Below are 20,099 nucleotides of genomic sequence, written 5' to 3' on the forward strand. Positions count from 1 at the left end.
GAGAGCATGGAAACAATGCTGGGCGGCAGAACTGTGGGGGGCACAAGGAGCCAGCCCAGAGCCTTCTGGCAAAAACAAACTATTTTCACCCAGTCCAGGCGGGCAGGAGCATCTGTGCTGGCACCCAGTGCTTGGCTGGGGCACGTGGAGGGCAAGGAGGGCATCTCTGGCTTCTTGGGGGTTAGGTCTCAAGGACCTGACTATTTACCTTCTGGGCAGCCAAAGCTTGCTGGGACCATTCCCTGGGTAAATCTCTTCCCTGTCTAACACCCGGCTGCCCTGACTGTGCTCCAGCATCTGAAGGAAAGGTCTCTGCTGCTCACCTCATCCCCATCACCTTTGCCATGCCCTTGCAGAGGACCTTCCCCAGTGCCTGGACCAATCCCTCTGCACACATCCAGCTTCCTGCAAGGGGCTTTCCTATGCTGGGGTGCCCTGCAGCAGGCAGATCTCTGCCCACTTTGTGTTTTGCGGGCAGCCACGATGGCACCACTGGGGTTAAGGCAGGTTGGAGGCTGCTGGAATGCCACTGGACAAAGCTGGGATTGAGGCTGGCTGCGAGGCACTGCCGCCCCCCTCCAGATTCCTGGGGGGTCAGTGTTCGGGGTGCCCCGCTCTGCGAAGCACACAGCACTTTCCTGCTTCCCTGCCGGGTGCTGCCTGGTGGCACCCGGAGGGGTGGGAGGCGATGCCCGCTCCTCCAGCGAAGCTGAGCGGCCCTGCGACAGACCTGTGGCTAAACACAGGTAGATGCACCAGCCAGAGCCTGCGTGAGTGTTCTGCGCTTGAAAATAAAGCTGTTCAAGGGTGGGGGGCTATGTAGATCCAGGCTGCTGCTGCTGGGGCTCTGGGGAAGGGATGCTTAGGGGGTGCCCAGGAAAAGAGCTGCTTTTTCCCCTCTGCTCACTGTCCTGGGGGGGGAGCAGATGTTCAGCACCTGTCCCTTGCTCAGCCACTGTCACTGCCTCATCTACTGGGCATGGTCTGTGAGTCACAGGCTTGGTGGGATTTTAACTTCTTAAACAAGGCTGGGAGGACTGTTTTCTGTTGAGATGTGCTGCAGTTACATGTGCACCCAGGTAGAGCTAATCCCCCTCCCTTGGTATCCCTTGGGATAGAGGGGAGGGCTGGTGTGTCCCTGGCAGCACTGCAGCGATAACCTACTTCAGTGTCATGAGGATGTGCACATGTGAAGTATTGATTTTTCTACACGCAAGCTACAGTTTTAGCTTGAATGGTTTATTATTCATGGCCCCAAGATTCCTGTGAACTCTGTGATGGTTTTCTCTGTTTTCTTGATGCTCCTGAAGTGGCAGGATGGGGAGGTAGAGAACAGCCTAGTGTTAGATGTTTTTACGTGAAGCAAACTTAGCACCAGTCTCAGCGATCATTTGCTTTCTGTCTGAGAACTGGCGTGGAGAGGGCATTGTTTTAGCTGTTCAGCCAAACCCCTTGTCTGGTGGTTTGTTGTTCGCCTTGGCTTGGCTGGATCTGTCCCCTGGACACCTCCGGGGGTCCTTGGACAGGACAAGTGACAAGTTCCCCTCAGAACATTCCCCTCAGAATAGCTGCTGCTTTCCTCCAGAGGCAGCTGCTCTTCTCTGGCAAAGGTGTGCTGTATGTGCTGCTTAGAAAGTGCTAATGCAGTTAATTATGGTTGATTAATCACCTGGGGATAATCATCACAAATGAGCTCTAATATCAAAGTAGCATTAGATTGAAGTGCTGCCATTTCCCCAACAAAGCGCATCAACATCTCACTGGAGGAAATGCAGTGTGTTTTGCACAACAAACTGTTTTTTGGAGAGGAAATCCCCTCTCACTCAGAGTCCTATGTGAGATGCTTCTCGTCCTGCTGGTGAGTTGCTGTCGCCAGCAAGTGCAATGATGTCTTTGCTGCCATCACAAGCAGGAGCACGATATGGTGCTAAAGGCTTAGGAGAGGATTTCTTCCCCCATCCACCAAGGACTTGTTGTCCAGTGATCAGCACCCAGTTTTCAGGCTGAGTGACGCGGTGCAAAGTGTGCTTCCTTTGTGTGCCTGGGTTAGGCTTTGATGTCATCTGCTCCACAGCCTCTTAGAGCATCCTTCCCACCACTGCTTGTTCTGGAGAGGTGAGGAGGAGAAGCAGCATCTCCGATTTGCTGTGCAAGCAGGGAATACCCTTGTGCTTCTGTAGAGGAGCAGGTGGCAGCTCCCAGTACTGGGGATGGCGTAAAGGAGCTAGGCAGGTCCCCTTGGTCCCTAGGAACAACAGGTTGCATGGTTCTTGTGTCATCTCAAAGCACAGCAGCCCTGTATGGGTGGGAAAAAATCACCATTAGCCCTTCAGGGGCTGTGACACACAAGGGTCAGCTCTCATTTAATACCTAACAGTGAGATAAGTTAATTGCTGGATAACGAAGTAGTGCAGAGATCCTGCAGAACGGGAGCTGTTCAGTAAGCCCTTCCTTCAATCTTTGCTTCTAGTGCTGCTGGAGCTGGCACTGCATCCTTCCTCCAGACATGGCCATCAGCTTCCCTGGAGCTGCTAACAGACCCCTCTGGGAGCAGGGCAGCCCCTTTGCGAGTTGAAAAGCCAGGCAGGGTCAGGATAGAGATGGCTAGGTGTCCACAGGCAAGTGCCATAAGCAGTGAGCAGTGACTTCTGGATGCAGCATGGTTCTGTTTCTGCCTAGGTTGAAGCCTCGCAGGATGGTGCAGGACCTTCCTGTGTAATCCCCCGGGCTCCAAGCAGCGCTGCCGGGCCCCAGGCCCCTCTGGAGATGAATCTTTGCTGGAACGAGATCAAAAAGAAATCCCACAGCCTTCGGTAAGAGTCCTTGCCTGGGGCAAGCTCCAAGGCTGGCCTAGCCTTCCAGCCTTGCCTGCTGCATGTGCTCGTCAGGAAGTTTTTGAACTTGTTCACTTGATGAGCCGCATGAATTCACTGTGTGGTTGGCTCGGTTTTCCCTCTTGTCCACAGACCTCTGAGCCTTTTCTCGCTATACATACGCATCCCCTCCATTTCCACTCATCCCCTCCTCTTCCTCCCCTCCTCTACTCCTGCTTGCTTTCTGCTGCTTTCTCCATCCTCTGCTGCTGCTGTCTCTGCAGCTTGACTCTTAATCCCCCATGGCCTTGCCGCCACCTCCTCTGTGCTTTGCTTCTTGCTGGGAGCCCTCTTCACCGTGTGGGGGGAACATGCCTTCCAGATTGTCAGAGGTTGCATCTCCACAGCCAGCATGATGGAGAGCTTAACTGGGGCGTGTTAATTGTCTCCTGCCTTAATGCAAGGCTCCTGGAAGCTGCCCAGTCATGTAAATGATGAACCAAGCCCACCGTGCTACCCAGAGCACAGCCCTGACCCACAGACAAATGCAGAGCGACACTGGCCTCTGCTCTGGGCTCCAGCGTGATGAATAACGTCGGAGTTTCCTCTCCCCAACACCTCTGTGCTTCACCCCACCTGGCTGTGTAGCACCTGTTCTGGCTGAGGGTCATGCACAGCCTGTGCTGAGGGGTGCTGCCCGTCGCTGGTGGGGTCCTGGGGGTGCCTGGGGGTCACCACCCCAGCCATGCCACTGTGCCTCCCCTCCCTGGAGAACCTGCTCCTGTCCTGCCTGCCTGACTACTGTCCTGCTGTCCCCTCTCTCCTTCCAGGGCTCGGCTGGAGGCCTTTTCTGACCACAGTGGGAAACTGCAGGTGCCTCTCCAGGAGATCATAGACTGGCTCGGGCAGAAGGATGAGGAGCTCTCAGCACAGCTGCCCTTGCAGGGCGATGTCCTCCTGGTGCAACAAGAAAAGGAGACACATGCGGTACGTTCCCTCCCGCCTTCCCTGCTGCTGTTCACTGCTGAGATGAGCTGCAGGTGGGCAGCCCTGCCTGGGGCCACTGCTCATGCCCACAGCCTGTGAGAGCACCAGTCCTTGCCCTCCTCCATCTCGGTTTCCTGTGGAAAGGCAGAGCCCTGGTCTCATACCAAATACCATGTGAGAGGTGGAGCCCATCTGGTTTTAGACAATTAATCTGCATTACAGCCTCAAGTCACCTGCAGGTGCTGCAGCTGGTACTGGGCCCCATCAGTTCTAGTTTCCTCCTGATGTTCTACCTCTGCAACAGAGGGAATTACCTCTCACTGGCCTCTGTTTTTGGGATCCCAGGGTCTGAGGAGGTTGGTTGGTCTAAAGGTGACCCAGTGTTCAGGACATAAGTGATTCCTGCAGTAGCACATTATCAGCGTATCTGAAACTGGGGTAAACCCACACAGACCAGAGTTTCCTGCTTCCCTGAGCAGAGCATTTCCTTCTTGTTGCCAGTGGATGTTGGGCTTTAGTTGTTTTTACCTTGAAAACAAAACTAAACTGTTGCTTGTTGTTATCTCTCATCCTTGCTGGAGTTAGCCACTTCCCCAGCACACAAATAGCCAATCCATCAGACAGTACCAGTGTGGGGCTGCAGCTGGAGGGGAGGAGAGGACATCCTAAACCAGCCTGCCTCTGAAGTCTGCCCTGGCAGGTGTGCTGCTCTGGGGCATCCTGCTGCTCCCCTCCTTGCTCCTCCAGCAGCTGGACCTGTTGTTGGAAGCTGCTGGAAGGACTGTTTGCATGACCGTGCTCTCACTGCATGAGTGAGGAGAGTCTCCAAGCAGTGCCTGTGAAAGCACCATCAATAAAGCAGTTCCTCTTGCACAGCCCTGGCTCAACCCACCCTTCTGGACTCACTGTTTTGTCTCCCCCCTCCAGCAAAGCTGCAGTCCAGACCTCTGCAGGAGCCACCTTCTTGCAGGTGGTCATTCCTCTCCTGAACCGCAAAAATATTTCTCTGTTAACTTTTCTCTGTCTCCAGTGAGGCTTGGGCCCCGGAGTGAATAAATGACTGCAGCCCTTAGCAGAGGCGCAGCAGTGCCATGATTCTTCAGCTCAGCCTGCTGTCTCATCTCTCTGCTCTGCTCTCCAGGCTTTCATGGAAGAAGTGAAGTCTCGGGGGTCATACATTTACTCTGTCCTGGAGTCAGCACAGGCTTTCCTTTCCCAGCATCCATTTGAGGAATTAGAAGAACCAACTTCAGAAAGCAAAGGTCCGTGGAGCTCCCCTTTCCTAGCTCTCCCATAGCACCGCTGGGCTGGACCAGAGAGGATGAAGTGGAGGTGGTTGGTGTGGCATAAAGCGGCATGTCCGTGCTCTGCCTCATGCACCAGGATTTCCAGTCCTTGGCCAAAGGTTGGAGCAGTGCTTCTGTCCCGGGTGAAGGCAGAGACTGCTGGCACAGCCCGTGACGGGGTGCATCTCTTGAGAGAGTATCAGATGTGCTCTGGGGTAGGTTTTTAAAGGGCAGCAGGGCTTCTGCCTGTGGGGACAGACAGAGAGCAGAGGTCTGTGGGCAGGCTGGATATCTAGAGGAGCTGGTGCAGAGGTGGATACTATTATCACTTGGTTTCCCCCTCTCTTTCCAGCTTTCCCTAAATTTTTTTTTTCTCCCTTTTCCCTGCCCTCCCTCAATCTCTTGGCCACTCTGGGCTGGGCTCTCATTTTTGTTTTCCGTTTCCCTTCTGTTTGGCCTTTACAGATGTCTCTCCCCGACACCGGATCCAAAACATCAGCCGCTTTGTCTGGAAGCAGGCGAATGTGGCCAGTGAGCTGTGGGAGAAACTCACAGCCCGGTGCGTGGACCAGCACCGTCACATCGAACGGACACTGGAGCAGCTGCTAGAGATTAAAGGGGCCATGGAGGAGCTCAGCACCACGCTGGACCAGGCTGAAACTGTGCGCGAAACCTGGGAACCCATTGGGGACCTCTTCATTGACTCCTTGCCAGAACACATCCAGTCGACCAAGGTACTTCTGGCTGTGAGAAGGATCCAGACTTGGCCCCAGAGGTGATGAGATGCTGCTGCCCCTAACTGCTCAGTCCAATACAGCCTCGTTAATTGGTGTCTTGGGGCCAGATCCTCCCAATGACAGCCCCATAGCTTTGTGAGGTCGGATTTGGCCTGCAGTGTCCTGAGCAATTGGCTGTGCTGAGCACCTTGTCATGGTACAGACCTTAGACAGGTACAGTGTGACTCAGCATAGACGAGCCATTTTCCACGTCCAACTTCTCAGGAGATCTGAGTAATCTCCAGCCTGGCTGTTTCATTTTTGGTTTGTTGGTTTTTTTTTTTCCTGCTAAGGTACCCTGTGGGAGGGTTAGTCAGCAGTGTCATGCCAGCAACTAGCCCACCTTAACTGGTAGCAGAGAAATCAGATCCAAGTCCTGACTGCTTGCCTGCTTCTTTTCCTTCTTCCTTTGCCCTGTGCCTGTTCCCTGGGCATGGGACTCCAGCTGTTCAAAGAGGAGCTCTCCCCTGTGAAGGATGGGGTGAAAGTAGTCAATGATCTTGCACACCAGCTTGCCATCTCAGATGTCCACCTGTCCATGGAGAACTCCCGTACCCTGGAGCAGATCAACATGCGCTGGAAGCAGCTGCAGGTGGGAAGGAGTCAGGACCAAGCACTGCAAATAAACCACGGGTGGGAGGATGCTGGGGAAGGGTGTCAAAGAGCTTCAAAGATGATAAAGTAAGGCTTGGCATAGCAGGGATGGTATGGCTGGTCTTCCTGGAGAAGAGAGCATCAGTTCAGTGCGAGGAAAGTGGCTGGTAAATCTGTAGAGGTCTTGAGCAGGAAAAGGCAATAGGAGGAACAAAGGATGCTGCCTGAGGAGAATCAGGATCCGGCGGGGGGTTCAGTACCAGCTGTGGCTTTGTTGATGTCTGTGAAAATATGGATACAGGTGAGCTGGAGATGTGGCCTGTGCTGCTTCAGCCTGTGGGAGGAGGTGTAGAGTGCTCAGTTGACTGGGGAACACAAATACCGAGGAAGGAAGAGGACCTGTGTGTTGGGGCATGTCTGAGTCCATCCACAAGCCTCCCTGAACAGGGCTTCAATCTGAAATGCCTGATGCCACTGAATTCTTCTGTCCCATTCTCCAGGCTTCCATAAACGAACGCCTGAAGCAGCTCCAAGATGCCCACCGGGACTTCGGACCAGGCTCCCAGCACTTCCTTTCCTGTATGTGAGCGGGTCCTCCTGGCTTCCTGCCATGAGACTACCTCTGGAGAGTGGCTTAGCATGGGCTGTGGCGCAGGAGAATGGGGTGCAGACTCCTGTTGCTGAACCCAGAGCCCCCAGAGCCAGGCATGCAGCTAAAAAAGGGTCCAGGCCAGTGCCTAGTGCACAGGAACTGGAGCAGGAGGCATGTCCCAGAGTTAGCGTTGTGCTGCCTCAGCTTGTGGGACCAAGGGTGGGACATGTGTGGTTCCCCTTCAGAGCACAGAGCTGTGACGCTTGCAGCAGCAGCTCCCAGGTGATACTGGGACTGTGCCAGCCTCAGAGACTGGGTGGGCAAGACAACAGATGGCAGAAAAAGAGTCCCCCATATCCTGTTAGTCACTGGGAGGCCAAAAATGTGCACGTTAAGGAGGTTTTCATTCACGTGGTGAGGAAGAGGGTTGCTGTTCCTACAGAGCTGGGCTGATGGCTGATGGCTCTCAGACCTGCAAAGGATGGGCAGCAGGTTGTGCTCCAGAGTCTGGAGTCTGTCCTGAGAAATGCTGAGCCCTGCAGGATCTCCAGATGTCAGTGGGGTTTGTTGGCCTGTGTTTCTCTGCAGACCATGTCCTCCTATCTGAAAGGAAGAGCAACTTTTCCATTTGCTGGGATTGATAAGCTGCCTGTGACAAGGGAAAATAGCTGAGGGTCATAAGAGGGCTTTTGTCCTCTAGATAACAAACATAGGGTGGCATGTAACTGATATGGGATGTGTCCTCATCTTCCTGAGATACTGCAGCTGACGCACAGAGCATGAGTAATGGGAACAGCAAATGCTGTGGCTGCCCAAGCCTGGCCATAACAGGCAGTGCTCTGTGTGTGCCCGAATCCTAGCTGCTATGAGCCCTGCCCACTGGTGACAGCAGCGTTGCCTTGGGCATCATCAAAAGCATCAGGAAGTGTCTCTTCCTGAGTTCTGAGCTCAGCCAGATTCAGAGCCCCTGTTACAAGAGAGGCAAGGCGCCTCTGACAAGACCAGCAGTCTTGTGTCTCTCTTATGGGCAGCACCTCCTTGCCTGCTCCGACAGCCCCGGTGGGTGATTTGGGAAGGCACAGCCTCTTCAGAGGCACCCACCTGCTGGCACAGCCCTGCTGGGCCCTCATCAGAAACAGCCTTTGGTGTTGATCCGACATCTCTGTCTCTCTCCTTGCAGCATCTGTCCAGGTCCCCTGGGAACGAGCCATTTCCCCCAACAAAGTGCCATATTACATCAAGTGAGTGTGTGCATCCCAGCCACAGCCCAGGGTCTTCTCTGGTCCGGTGGGAACAGGAGTTGATGACCAGTTAGGAGTGGGGAGCAGTGAGCAGACTGGTCTGAGCACTGACCTCCAGCGAAGCATGTCACCCCCAGCCTGGCAGATCCAGGCTTTCCCTGCCTGCTGAGATGCCCCAGATGAGGGGGGACACTGGCTGGAGGGAGGGCAGGCTGGCAGCAAGAGGGGACATCTTCCTGTGGGCATCCTCCGTGCTGCTGTGGCTGAGCAGTGTGCTCACTGGGGTGCAGCAGCCCCCGTGTCTGCAGGCACTGGGGGGCTCTCTCCCAGGGCCAGCCGTGTCCTTTCTTTAATCTCTCATGGCAGCTGCTTAATTCCCAGTTTGACTCTTGCTTTCCTTCTATTTTCCTTCTAGCCACCAGGCCCAGACAACATGCTGGGACCACCCGAAGATGACGGAGTTGTACCAGACGCTGGGTAAGGAGGCTGCCACAAAACCATTTGAGTACATCCACCTTTTTGCAGAGTGGGGTGCTATGTGAGATCCCCCCAGCCCACCTGCTCCCCTCTGTGGCACAGAGCTCCCCAAAGCAATGGGGTGTGACTCCCTGCCAGGCTCTGCCCGTCCTTCTCCCCTCTGCTTCTGCTGGTGGGGCTGGTGTCTGGGAACTGCGACTGCTGCATCCTGCCCTGGAGATAAGGATGTTGAGCTGCGGTTTTATTCTTCTTTTCCTGTGTTATTGCAGCGGATTTGAACAACATCAAGTTCTCAGCATATCGGACGGCTATGAAACTACGACGGGTGCAAAAAGCTCTGCGATGTGAGTGCAGGAAGTATTTCCCTCCTGCTGGGTCTTCCTCGATAAAGGCATTAAACTAACACAAGCTTTTATCAGCACATCAAAGGCGGGAGCCCACCAGGGGACAGGTAGCTGAGGCGAGAAGTGCTAGGAAGATGAGCCTGTGGCTGGAAATCTGAGCAAATCCACTGGCAAGGTGTCTGTGTCAGCAGAAGAAAGGCAAGCTTAGGGTGGAAATGCCGCAAGGGTAGGTGTTAGTCAAAGGGATCTGAGATCAAAGCGGTCCAGCTCAGAGTTACAAAGCTGTGGTACCAGGCAAGGGCTCACCCAGGAGCTCCAAGGGAGCCCGGAGAAGCCGTGGGTATAACAGAGAGCAGCAGCCTCACTGGCAGGAGCAGAGAGGGCTCCACTACTCAAAGAGAAGGAAGGGAGCCAATAAACCTGACTCTGTACTGTTGGTAAAACTCCAGTTGAAACAAGGATTAATAGCTAAGTGAATATGATGTGATAGGAGCTCAACACGATGCGTGGCTCTCCAAGGCAGCTGCTCCTTGGAAACTGCTGAGGAGTTTCCAGGGCTATCAGTGAGCAGGCGGATGGGAATCTGATAGATGCAGCATCCTCCACTGCTGGAGACCTTTTGGCAAGGCCTTTTGCCTAAGGCTCTGTCAAAATTAAACAGCGGCAGGATGAGGGAAAACCCCTTTCTGAGTTAATCGTTCCCAACAGGGAGGAGATACAGCCAGGCAGCAGTGGGGTCCCAGGCAGACCTGTGCTCCTTGATGTCCCGTGAAAGCAATCAGTGAGGGTGTCCTGGCTGCAGAGTAGTTTCATGACACTGTGGTGACCAGGCTGTCCCATACCCAGGGACCCAGGACTGATGTAGTGCAAATGGGGGAAAGGAGCACTTAGCTTTTGCCACCCTGCAAAGATGTCCATGCAGCAGAAACAGCTTCAGAAACACCAAACACCGTGAGGAAAAGGGCAGAGAGCAAAGCAGAGCCCTTCTGTGTGCTACTTGTGCATCTTTGGTTGTCTGTCTCTTGCATCTCACATGCTACGCTGCTGCCTTCTTCCCAGCCCAGAAAGGATGTAGAAGAACATAAGTGCTGCTTGTTCAAGATGTACTGAAGAAGGACAAGGAGGCTGCCCAGGCAGCTTCCCCATGATGAGAGTTTTGGTGGAGTGAGTGGCCATGCAGGAAAAAGGCAGTGTGACACATGAGAGCCGTATGCAGACATGGGCAGTGTGGACACTAGGATGAACAGGGGTGATATTCAGTGGCCTGTGAATTGGGGGTCCCCAGTGCAACTCTCAGCAGCTTTGGCAGGAGAAGGGAGCACTTTTTCCATGGAGTGAAGTTACATTGTGGAAATGGCACATGATCCCCCAGGCACTGAGAACATAAACGGTCTCAGAAATGGAAAGGGTTTCAGGAAAGAAAGATTGCTGACTGCTAAACACAGTAGTACATACAACCTGTGGCCACAGAAATCTGGAATAGCCAGGGCAGCTCACGCTGTCCTAACCCCATTTTAGTTTGTGCCTCGACACCTGCTGCTGGTCAGAGCTGGAGACAGGACTGCTCCACTGCTGGGCAGCTGCTTGTAGGGTCTGTATGGCTGTGTCCCCTCACCTCCCACACCAGCCCCTCGGAGACCCAACACGTGCAGAGGCTGGCTCTGGGTGCCTGTGGCTCCCCACAGTGCCTTTCATGGGTAGCATTTTTGTGGCCATGGCTGGCCACAGCAACAGAGAAGGAAGGTCACACAGAATGGAGGCTCAAGTTGACTATAGGTGGAGGTGTGGGTATTTTGGGAGGGGTTTGTGGGTGGGAGAACAGTTCTGGAGCTGTGCTCATCCTGCCAGCATCTTCCCCACCACTGTGGGGCTGAGACTGCCCCACGTCAGGGCAGGGCTGTGTCTCTCCTCTTGGTTCTCACCTCTCCCATTTTCCTCTTTGTTTCTGATCCATCTGCCTGTGCTTTCTGTGCAGTGGACATGGTGACCTTGGCCACAGCCTTGGAAATCTTCAATGAGCATGATCTGCAGCCCAGCGACCGGGCGATGGACGTGGTAGAGGTCATCCACTGCCTGACTGCCCTCTACGAGAGGCTGGAGGAGGAGCGGGGCATCCTGGTGAACGTGCCGCTCTGTGTGGACATGAGCCTCAACTGGCTGCTGAATGTCTTTGACAGGTACCGGTCCCTTAGCGTCCCCTGAGCTGTGGGGCTGCCATGCTTGGAAGGAAACCTCCATGCTGCTCTTCCAACTGGCAGTGCTGCAAAAAGGCCCCTAGCAAGAGGGCTGCCTGGCACGGGCTTGCCTTGCTGATCCCCCCGCAGAAATAGAACTCCAAAACGTTTGCAAACCTGTGCAATATCTCGCCTTGCAGTGGCCGCAGTGGGAAGATGAGGGCTCTCTCCTTCAAGACGGGCATTGCATGTCTGTGCGGGACAGAGGTCAAGGAGAAGTTTCAGTGTGAGTCCCCTGTCTCCCTCCCCCAGGGCCTGGTGTGGAGTAACCCGGGGAAAGTGGGAGTGCTTTTGTTTCCTGGCTTAGTCCTTCTTTGCCCAGAAAGAGCAAAGAAACAGCTTTCCTGCAGTGACTAATCTGCTTGCATCGCCACCTCTCCCTCCCCAGGCCTACGCCGCCTAAATTAGGAGGCATTTTTGCAGACTGACTGGTGCTGTGGTGATCTTGCTTGCATGGCACTATAAGGAACAGTGCACAAGAGGCAAACAGGCAACAGTTACCCGTGCTTCCCAGAAGGAAAAAAACTGGGGGTGCATGGCTGGGAAATAGGTTTCAGACAAATCAAAAGAAGCCCCTTTCCTCACTGCGTTTTAACTGTGCTACTCTGCCATGGGATATAGTGGAGGGGTTAGCATAGGAAGCACCAAGTACACCAAGGTTAAGTAAAGGGATTGGGCAGATTCATAGAGGACAGGACTGTTAAAGAAGTGATGGATGTAACCTCTGTCTCAAGAAGACTCTTGGTTATTGGGAGCTGGAAGGATACTGGTAGAGCTTATTTAATCATAGCTCAGTTTTTCCCTCTTACTTGAGCTCCCTGCTGAAGACAGGCGTCAGGGCCCCTCTCTGACCACACGCTGCTCCCCCATGCCTGTCCTGCCGGGTGTGCCGTGGCACCAGCCGTGTCTCTAATGGGGCTGTGTGTCCATCCTGCCAGCAGATCTCTTCAGCCAAGTGGCGAACGCTGGGGGACTGTGTGACCAGCGGCACCTTGGTGTCCTGCTCCACGAGGCCATCCAGGTCCCGCGCCAGCTGGGGGAGGTGGCGGCGTTCGGGGGCAGCAATGTAGAGCCCAGCATCCGCAGCTGCTTCCGTTTTGTGAGTAGAGTGCCGTGGCCACTGCCATCCCCTCTGCCCAGCCAGGCTGGGGAGAGGCTCCCAGAGGTGGCGAGGAGCTTGCGCCCCATCACAGCTGGGTCCCAGCTCTGAGCAGTCCCTTCCTCTCCCCTCCCCAGAGCAATGGGAAACCAGCCATCGAGGCGTCCCAGTTCCTGGAGTGGGCCAACCTGGAGCCGCAGTCCATGGTGTGGCTGGCCGTGCTGCACCGGGTGACCATGGCCGAGCAGGTGAAGCACCATATCAAGTGCTCCGTCTGCCGGCAGTGCCCCATCAAGGGCTTCAGGTAGGCGTTGTGATATGGGACCTTGGCCCCCAAGGGAAGTGCATGATGTCCTGCAGGAGGGAGCTGAGTTTGTTCTGTGCTGTTGGGGGAACCCCGAGCTCTGCAGCAGCAGTGTTTCGGGCAGGTCAGACCATGTGCCAGCAGAGGGGGAAGGAGCAGGATGCTTTTCTGGGGACTTCAGCCGTCAGCACTGTGGGTTCAGTAGGGTGCAAGAGCAACACAGACCACCTGTGTCCCCTGCTGAGCTTTTCTTGGGCTCCAAAATGATGTGTTTTTGCTGACTCTCACTGCCTCCCTATGGCTTGTTGATCTCTCCAGGTATCGGAGCCTGAAGCAGTTCAATGTGGATATCTGCCAAACTTGCTTCCTCACTGGCCGAGCCGGCAAGGGCAACAAGCTGCACTACCCCATCATGGAGTACTACACCCCGGTATGGGGCTGGGCTGGGAGGGTCTCGGCTCAGAGCAGGTCCCCATTGATGGCAGAAGCCTGGAGGTGTTTAGGCTGGTGGATCCCTTGTATGTATTTTTTCCCCTCTGCATGCTGGAGGCTGCCTGTGTCCCTGCTATTCTGGGGCTTGTGGGGTGCATGACACCCACCAATGCCCAGCTTGGCTTGTACCAGGTCTTGTGACAGGCTGACAGAGCTGCTGTGTGCCCTCCTTTGCTTCCTCAGTTGTGTCTGACTTCTCCTCTGTGGAGCTCTCAGCCTGAAGGGACTTCTTTCCTGCAGATGCTGACCTGTGGACCCACACTTTTCACTAAGCAGCACCTGGTAATGTTTGTGTCTCTTCAGACCACGTCCAGTGAGAACATGAGAGACTTTGCCACAACACTGAAGAACAAGTTTCGGTCCAAGCAGTACTTCAGCAAGCACCCACAGAGAGGTTACCTGCCTGTCCAGTCTGTACTCGAGGCCGACTTCTCCGAGACGTGAGTTGACTGTGCCCTGGGCTGTGTCTTTTGACCCTGGCTGATATGTGGGCTCCATGGGTGGAAGCAGCATCTCAGCTGCAAGACAGGGCTCCCGTGGGAGGGCTGGAGGGGGCCCTTGCTCTGGGGGTGGTACAGCACCCAGTTCTTGGAGGAGCAGAGATTTCAGTCTCCGTCTCCAGCCTGTCCCTGGCTCTTCTCAGCCCAGATGAGACCAGGGCAGCCTCTCCAAGCTCTAGCTTTGAGCAAGAACTGCCAAGCCTTGCTGACCAGTGTGTGTCTCTTCCAGACCAGCCTCTTCCCCGATGTTACCACACGCCGACACCCACTCCCGGATCGAGCACTTTGCCAGCAGGTATCAGCACTGGGCACTGCTGTCACGCCAGGGCACGGAGCATGGCTCCAATGGGTGTGGAGGGGCTCCTGGGCAGACACATGGGGAGCTCCTGCTGCCCTCAACCCCCTCCACACTCCCCAGTGTGCTGCCTGGCAGGCAGAAGCTGGCTGCGGCAGCTCAGGCTGCAGTGCTGTTGGGAAGAGGCAGCTGCAGGGCCAGACAAACCTGCCTGCACCACGTTGCTCCTGCCTGGGACACGGCTGATGCTGTGCAAATTGCCAGCAAACACCATGCGTTTGGCAGCAGATGTCTTAGCGGTGAAGCAGCCTCCATGTACCTCCTGGTTGGATTCTTACCAGGCAGATCCCTCCATGTCTTGCTCTGCCTATGCGTTCACCAGTGCTTGCGTGCTTCCCATCACTGCTATCTTGTGGTTTGTAATGCCTCTGCCCTCCCCACGGGTCCAGGCAGAGTGGGGACCCGAGGAGCACAGTGAGCCTGTAGCTCAGGCCCCAGGTTGGAGCTGATACGCTTTCACCCATCTCTTTTGCTTATGTGAGAAGAGGCTGAGCCGGCTGCATGGCAGCAGCCCTTTATTCCAGAGACTGTCTGGAGACTAACCCAGAGCAGCAGTGTCTTTTATTTTCTCAAAGGCCTGTAAAGAGGGCCAGACTGGTGCAGGCCAGCTGGGAGACCCTGCCAGAGAGGGGTCTTGCAGGGGCTGCTGTATGTAGGGTGCATTGAGCAGATATTTGGGGCGTCTCTGATCGTATCTCAACCTGTTTCTCTTTCCTCCAGGCTTGCAGAGATGGAAAATCAGAACTGTTCCTTCTTCAGTGACAGCCTGTCCCCTGATGATAGCCTGTGAGTTTTGCCTTCTTTCCCTCCTCCTCACCTCCTGCTGAGTCAGGGCTCCTGTGGCTTCAATCCCAGCCAAGCCAGGGCATAGAAACATTTTCCTTCCCAGCTCCTTTGAGTCTGAGGCTCTTGGGCACCCCCAGCTATCCGGGGGTGCTGAGCCACTCCTGAGCTCTAGACCTGGAGCAGCTAGAACGAGCTCCCATATGAAAGCACGTCCCTCCAGGCTGTCCTTCCCCAAGGGCACATGAGACTCATGTTCCTCCACCTGCTGCAACAGGGACGAGGACCAGTACCTGCTGCGCCATTCCAGCCCAATCACTGACAGAGAGCCTGGGGGCAGCCAGCAGGTTCCAGGAAGCCTCAACATGGATGACAAGGGAGAGCTGGAGCGAATCCTGGCCCACTTAGAGGATGAAAACAGGTAGGGCATGGGCAACTCTGAAAGTGGGGTTTGTAGCCTAAGGGGAGGGGGCCGGAGAAGCCTGGCAGAGCTCAGAGTGTAGCCAGGAGATATCTGTTGGGGCTAGAGGTGGGCATTGGAGGAGCTAAGTGGGCTGGTTTGGAGGGTGTCTAGGCTGAGCCCTAAAACCTTCATGGGAGCACTCAGTGATGGTGTGTTCTCCAAGGAAGGGAGAAGACTCTGTTCCCCAAAATGTTCCTGCCCCCATCCCCAGAACCTGTTTGTCTCCTGAACCCCAAAATGGTTGAAGTGACCCAGGGCACTGCTGTCTCCCTTGTCCCTGAGCCCCTCTGGACCACATGAGGTGAGGGTCTGGGGAGGGCAGGTTGGCTCATGAGGAGGTGATGCTTTCCCTGCCTTTGTTCTCAGCCTCTTAGGAAGCAGTTGTGTGTCTTTTTGTAAACTACGCAAGTTGGGTAGAGCTGCAGGCAAACCACCCTGCAGTGCAGGGAAAAAGTCTCAGAGTGTGCTGGTTCTCAAGCTTCACATGTGGCAAAGCCTCCAGGGGTGTTTTGTCTCCGAGTCATGGGCCACCCCCAAGTGTGCAGCTGTCGGGTGTTTCCAGCAGTCTCTAGGAAGGAGAGAGGTGATGCTGACCTAGGCTATCTTGCAGGATCCTCCAGGGAGAGCTGAGACGTTTGAAATGGCAGCATGATGAGGCGGTGGAGTCTCCAACCTTGGCTACAAGCTCCCCTGAATCAGTGCAAGATCCACGTAATGATGAGCTCCTGGCGGAAGCACGAATCCTCCGACAGCACAAGAGCCGCCTGGAGACCCGCATGCAGATCCTGGAGGACCACAACAAGCAGCTGGAGTCCCAGCTGCACCGGCTGAGAGAGCTGCTGCTGCAGGTACTCTGAGCAAGGATCTGGGGAAGCCCATCCTTGGGGTGGGCTTTGCCATAACAGAGCTGGGACAGTGGCAGAAAGGGATGGTCAGAAGCGGGGAGAGCAAGGACAGAGGATTGTGACAACCCCCCCTTCTCTCTCCAGCCTCCGACAGAGTCAGATGGCAACGGTTCAGCAGCATCTTCCTTGGCTTCATCTCCACATCAGTCTGAAGGCAGCCAGGCAAAGGAGAAAGAGCACAACACCCCTGACACCGAAACTGCAGGTGGGGATTGGGGTTGGGCTGAGCTCTAGGCTCCGCTCCCTTGGTTTAATGCTGCAGGAAGCTGCCTGTGCCCTGCCATCCTGCAGAGATGCCCAAAGACGCTGCTCACCCCCCTGCCCTCTTTCCCACTGCAGATGAGGTGGAAGCCAAAACCCAGGAAGTCAGCGTGTGCCTGGAAGACATCATGGAGAAGCTGCGGAGCGCCTTCCCCAACTCTCGAGGTACTCGAGTGAAATCCCCCTCTCTGGCCTCTTACTGCTCCCTCAGATGAGGTTTTCCCCACAGACCCCTGCCCTGATCCTAGCTTCCCTGCGACGGCCGATCCCCCGCAGCGCCTACAGCCAAGAGCTATGCTGCCGCGGCGCTGCTGGGACTGGTGTGTGGCCTGGGTGCAGAGAGGATGAGGAGGAGGTTTCACACCTGCAAGGAGAGGCAATCAGAGCTGCCAAGAGTACGGACCAACTAGATCTCCTCAGATGAGCTGCAAGGCAGCCTCCTGCCCTGCTTGGGACCCCGCACCCTGCGGGGCTCTCCACTGCGAAGACGGACAGACCTGTCAGCATCAAGTTTGCAGTGATCACCTTGAGCCACCTCCTCGCTGCATCCCTGCCCAGACCCCTTTCCAGGAGAGGTCGAGGCCCCAGTTACCTGGCACGATGGAAGAAATGGTGCAAGCTCTCCTAGCTGTTCATGGATGGCTCTTCCCAGCAGGGATGGGGACTGGGAGTTGCATGTGTGGACAGTGGTCCACTTGCCCAGTGGGTTTTGGTGTTGGTCTTTCTGCTGCCCCTCTGTGCTCCAGCCCAGGACCAGCACTCGGTCCCTCACCCAGGCTGCCCATGTGTGTGCCAGCGGGGAGACACTGCTCGGTGCCAGCACTAATATGAGGTGGGGGAGAGCTTCCCCCTCTGCCCACGTAGACCCTTGGCCACTTTCTGTCATTCCTGAGCAGGATCCTTCTGGCTCTGCAGCAGCCCCATCCTAACCAGGTGGCTCTGGGTCCTATTTTCCTGACCATTTCTCTTTCAGGTATGACCTCCCTTATCTAACAACTCCTGTGAGCCAGAGGCTTTTCCTAACCAGCTACCTGGCTGCTTTCCTCCCCCTCCTCTCCCTGCCATGCTCCCTGTGCTGCGGCAGACCTCGCACAGACTCCCTCTGAGACGGTCGTGCAGGATGCTTGTCAGCTCCAGAAGATCTCAGGGCAACATAGGTCATGCAGGAGTGGGACTGTGGGCTCCCCAGGAGGCTGGCTCGGTAACTTGGCCACAGTGTCCAAGCCTGGGTGGAAAGGTTCAGAAGAACGAACTCAAGCTGTGAAAGGTGAAAGCTGCCTGCCTCCCCCAGCGCTCACAGGCTGCAGCCCTCGGGGGATGCAAAGCTCAGCATCCCCGCTCTGCCCAGGGGCCTCCAGGTTTATGGGCACCAAAACACTCCTGGAGCCATACGGTTTTTAAAAGAACTCTTTCGAGCAGCATCCAGCTGCCAGCCTTACGGATTGTACTCTCTCTGCCACCCAGGGCTCTGCAGCCAGCCAGCACATACTGTCTGGTGGGGAGAGTCTGCGAGATTTATGGAGTAGGGATGAGTCCATGTTAGAGCTTCAGCCCAGCTAGTAGCCTTATCCTGAGAGGGTCTTTATAACAGAGCCTTATCATTTAATTTGCATATATTTCTATATATTATATATACATGTTCTGTACCTAAATACTCTCATGGACTCACTCCATTAAATTCTAACACTTTAAGTGTAGCTGTCCTTCACTTTCAGCCCAGCCCAACATCCACTCCTGTGGGGACCAGCACCTTCTGTGTTGCTGGTGCTGCCCTGGAGCAGGACTGGGCGCCCAGTGAAGGGCCAGACCGGCAGCAGGTACTCTGTCCCGCCTGCTTTCCTGGGGAGCTGTGCCTTTGCACAGACAGAGAGCCTGTCCTGCCCAGCCCCAGCTCCATCCCTGGGGAGCCTGGGCTCCTGCGGCAGCCCATCCCCATGGCGCTGCAGGAAGGGGTTTCTCCAGCCATAGCTCCAGCCCTGGGGCCCACAGGACGTTGGGCTGTGATGCAGGAGCATAGTGGTGTGGGCAGGCAGGGTGCCTCCTCGCTGCCCCCAAGGAGCAGCTGCCCTGCTGCTGTCCCCCAGTTTGAGCTGGGCTGAGGGGCCAGAGGCATTCCCTGGAAGCAAGTGAGTCCCGCCGGGCAGCAGAGGTGGCTGTTCTGCAAGCTGGCAGGGTAGCTCGGTGGTGGTGGCTCCTGGTCCCAAAGGCTCCTTCAGGCTGGCTGTCTCATGCAGTGTTATGTCGAGAAAGAGGTAGAGTCAGGTGCTGTGGGGTGCCCCAGAGCGGAGGCTGAGATGATCCTGGTGCTCTGGGGCCACAGGTTGTGAAGGGATATGAGATACCTGAGCTCACAGGGCAGGGTGCAGGCAGGGCTGCATGCCAGCGTGACATTCTGCCCAAAACAGGGCTTGCTGTGAGGACAGGGACGGGGCTGTTGTCGCTGGCTGGGACGGGATGCGGTGGTGAGCTGTTCAGGGAGGTTCGGACCAAGGCAGTGTCTGGAGGCACAGGTCTGTGCAGTCGGCGTCGGTGCGCCGCAGAGGCGCGAAGCCTCGGGGAGGAGGCAGGGCGAGCCTTACGGCCGGGTGTCTGGGGTCCTGTGCCGCACGCTAGCAGCAGTGTAGGCTGCTGTCCTTGCCATCCCCTCCCACACCCGGGCAAGCAACAGGAGTGCAGTGGTGCCACGTGGCACTGGTGTTAGCCTGGCTGTAAGCATGCTGTGTGCTGAGGGACCACAGGCCAGCCTGCGACACCTGGCCAGACCCCCCCCCATTATCCCAGTGGCAGGATGGGGGGAGCGTGGGAAGGAGCAAGGTTCTGGCCTGAGGATGAGGACAGGAGTACCCAGCTGGGGGGGGGAGCTGGAGGAAGGAAAAGGCGGGATGAGGGCAGAGCTGCTGGCCCCAGTGCAGGGAGCAGTGGGGGCCGGGCTGGGGGCGCAGGCTGTGTTTGAGAGCTGGGATGCTGCAGGGAGGGGAGCAGGCTGGCTAACGCTCTGGTAACCATGTACCGTGGTGCTGCTGTCATTGCTGCTTCGCGCCATCTCTGCTCTGGAAAGAGAATAAATTTGTATTTATACTGAGACCCAGACTGGTGCTCTGGCCTCTTCTATCTGTGCACCTTGGCTGAGTCAGGGCAGCTCCTGCGTTGTGCCATCCTGGCACCACTCCTGCAGAGCTGCTGGGACACGGATGTCCCTGTGTCACCCTGGCTGTCCACACCATTCACGTCAGAGCACAAGCTGTGAGCGGAGCCCTGGGCTCCCCAGAGCAGGTGCATCCCCTGACCACCATTTTCCTTCGTCGTCTTCCAGCAAGGTCTGCTTGGGGCCACATGGCAGCCTGAGGGTTGGGACAGGGGCTGTGTAGGGACAGTCCCTCTTCTTCACCTGGGGACTTCTGCTGTAGGAAATCCTTCAGCCCCAGGAAGGATGGAGGCAGCAGTGGGACGCTGGGCAGGCAGTCCTCTCCCTCCGTGCTTTCTCCCTGGAGCCCCATTAGGTCTCCAGTGCCCAGAGGTGTCCAGGTGCCTCTGTCCCAAGTGCTGCCCATGTTCTCTCTGTGGCACAGTGAGGGGACCAGCTGAGGACTAGC

General features: G+C 56.0%; 1 protein-coding gene across 4 annotated transcripts in view; it reads left to right on the top strand.

Moving 5' to 3' along the window:
- Nucleotides 1–19,596, top strand: part of DRP2 (dystrophin related protein 2) — a 32,518-nt gene extending 12,922 nt beyond the window's left edge. For 3 of the 4 annotated variants that reach the window (XM_074835080.1, XM_074835081.1, XM_074835079.1), the window contains 22 exons: nucleotides 2,680–2,813; nucleotides 3,644–3,800; nucleotides 4,942–5,062; nucleotides 5,552–5,820; nucleotides 6,308–6,454; nucleotides 6,957–7,035; nucleotides 8,229–8,289; nucleotides 8,705–8,766; nucleotides 9,036–9,110; nucleotides 11,086–11,287; nucleotides 11,485–11,570; nucleotides 12,286–12,443; nucleotides 12,581–12,747; nucleotides 13,066–13,177; nucleotides 13,543–13,679; nucleotides 13,969–14,034; nucleotides 14,815–14,880; nucleotides 15,155–15,298; nucleotides 15,951–16,188; nucleotides 16,330–16,450; nucleotides 16,585–16,671; nucleotides 16,755–19,596. In XM_074835080.1, the coding sequence (XP_074691181.1) occupies nucleotides 2,680–2,813; nucleotides 3,644–3,800; nucleotides 4,942–5,062; nucleotides 5,552–5,820; nucleotides 6,308–6,454; nucleotides 6,957–7,035; nucleotides 8,229–8,289; nucleotides 8,705–8,766; nucleotides 9,036–9,110; nucleotides 11,086–11,287; nucleotides 11,485–11,570; nucleotides 12,286–12,443; nucleotides 12,581–12,747; nucleotides 13,066–13,177; nucleotides 13,543–13,679; nucleotides 13,969–14,034; nucleotides 14,815–14,880; nucleotides 15,155–15,298; nucleotides 15,951–16,188; nucleotides 16,330–16,450; nucleotides 16,585–16,671; nucleotides 16,755–16,930 (2,865 nt within the window). In that variant the 3' untranslated portion in view covers nucleotides 16,931–19,596. The remainder of the gene's footprint in view (nucleotides 1–2,679; nucleotides 2,814–3,643; nucleotides 3,801–4,941; nucleotides 5,063–5,551; nucleotides 5,821–6,307; nucleotides 6,455–6,956; nucleotides 7,036–8,228; nucleotides 8,290–8,704; nucleotides 8,767–9,035; nucleotides 9,111–11,085; nucleotides 11,288–11,484; nucleotides 11,571–12,285; nucleotides 12,444–12,580; nucleotides 12,748–13,065; nucleotides 13,178–13,542; nucleotides 13,680–13,968; nucleotides 14,035–14,814; nucleotides 14,881–15,154; nucleotides 15,299–15,950; nucleotides 16,189–16,329; nucleotides 16,451–16,584; nucleotides 16,672–16,754) is intronic. The other variant, XM_074835082.1, reaches the window with a different exon arrangement.
- The last annotated feature ends 503 nt before the right edge of the window (nucleotides 19,597–20,099 follow it).

The sequence above is a fragment of the Strix aluco genome, chromosome 10 (assembly GCF_031877795.1).
Source record: "Strix aluco isolate bStrAlu1 chromosome 10, bStrAlu1.hap1, whole genome shotgun sequence".
NCBI classification, from domain to species: domain Eukaryota; kingdom Metazoa; phylum Chordata; class Aves; order Strigiformes; family Strigidae; genus Strix; species Strix aluco.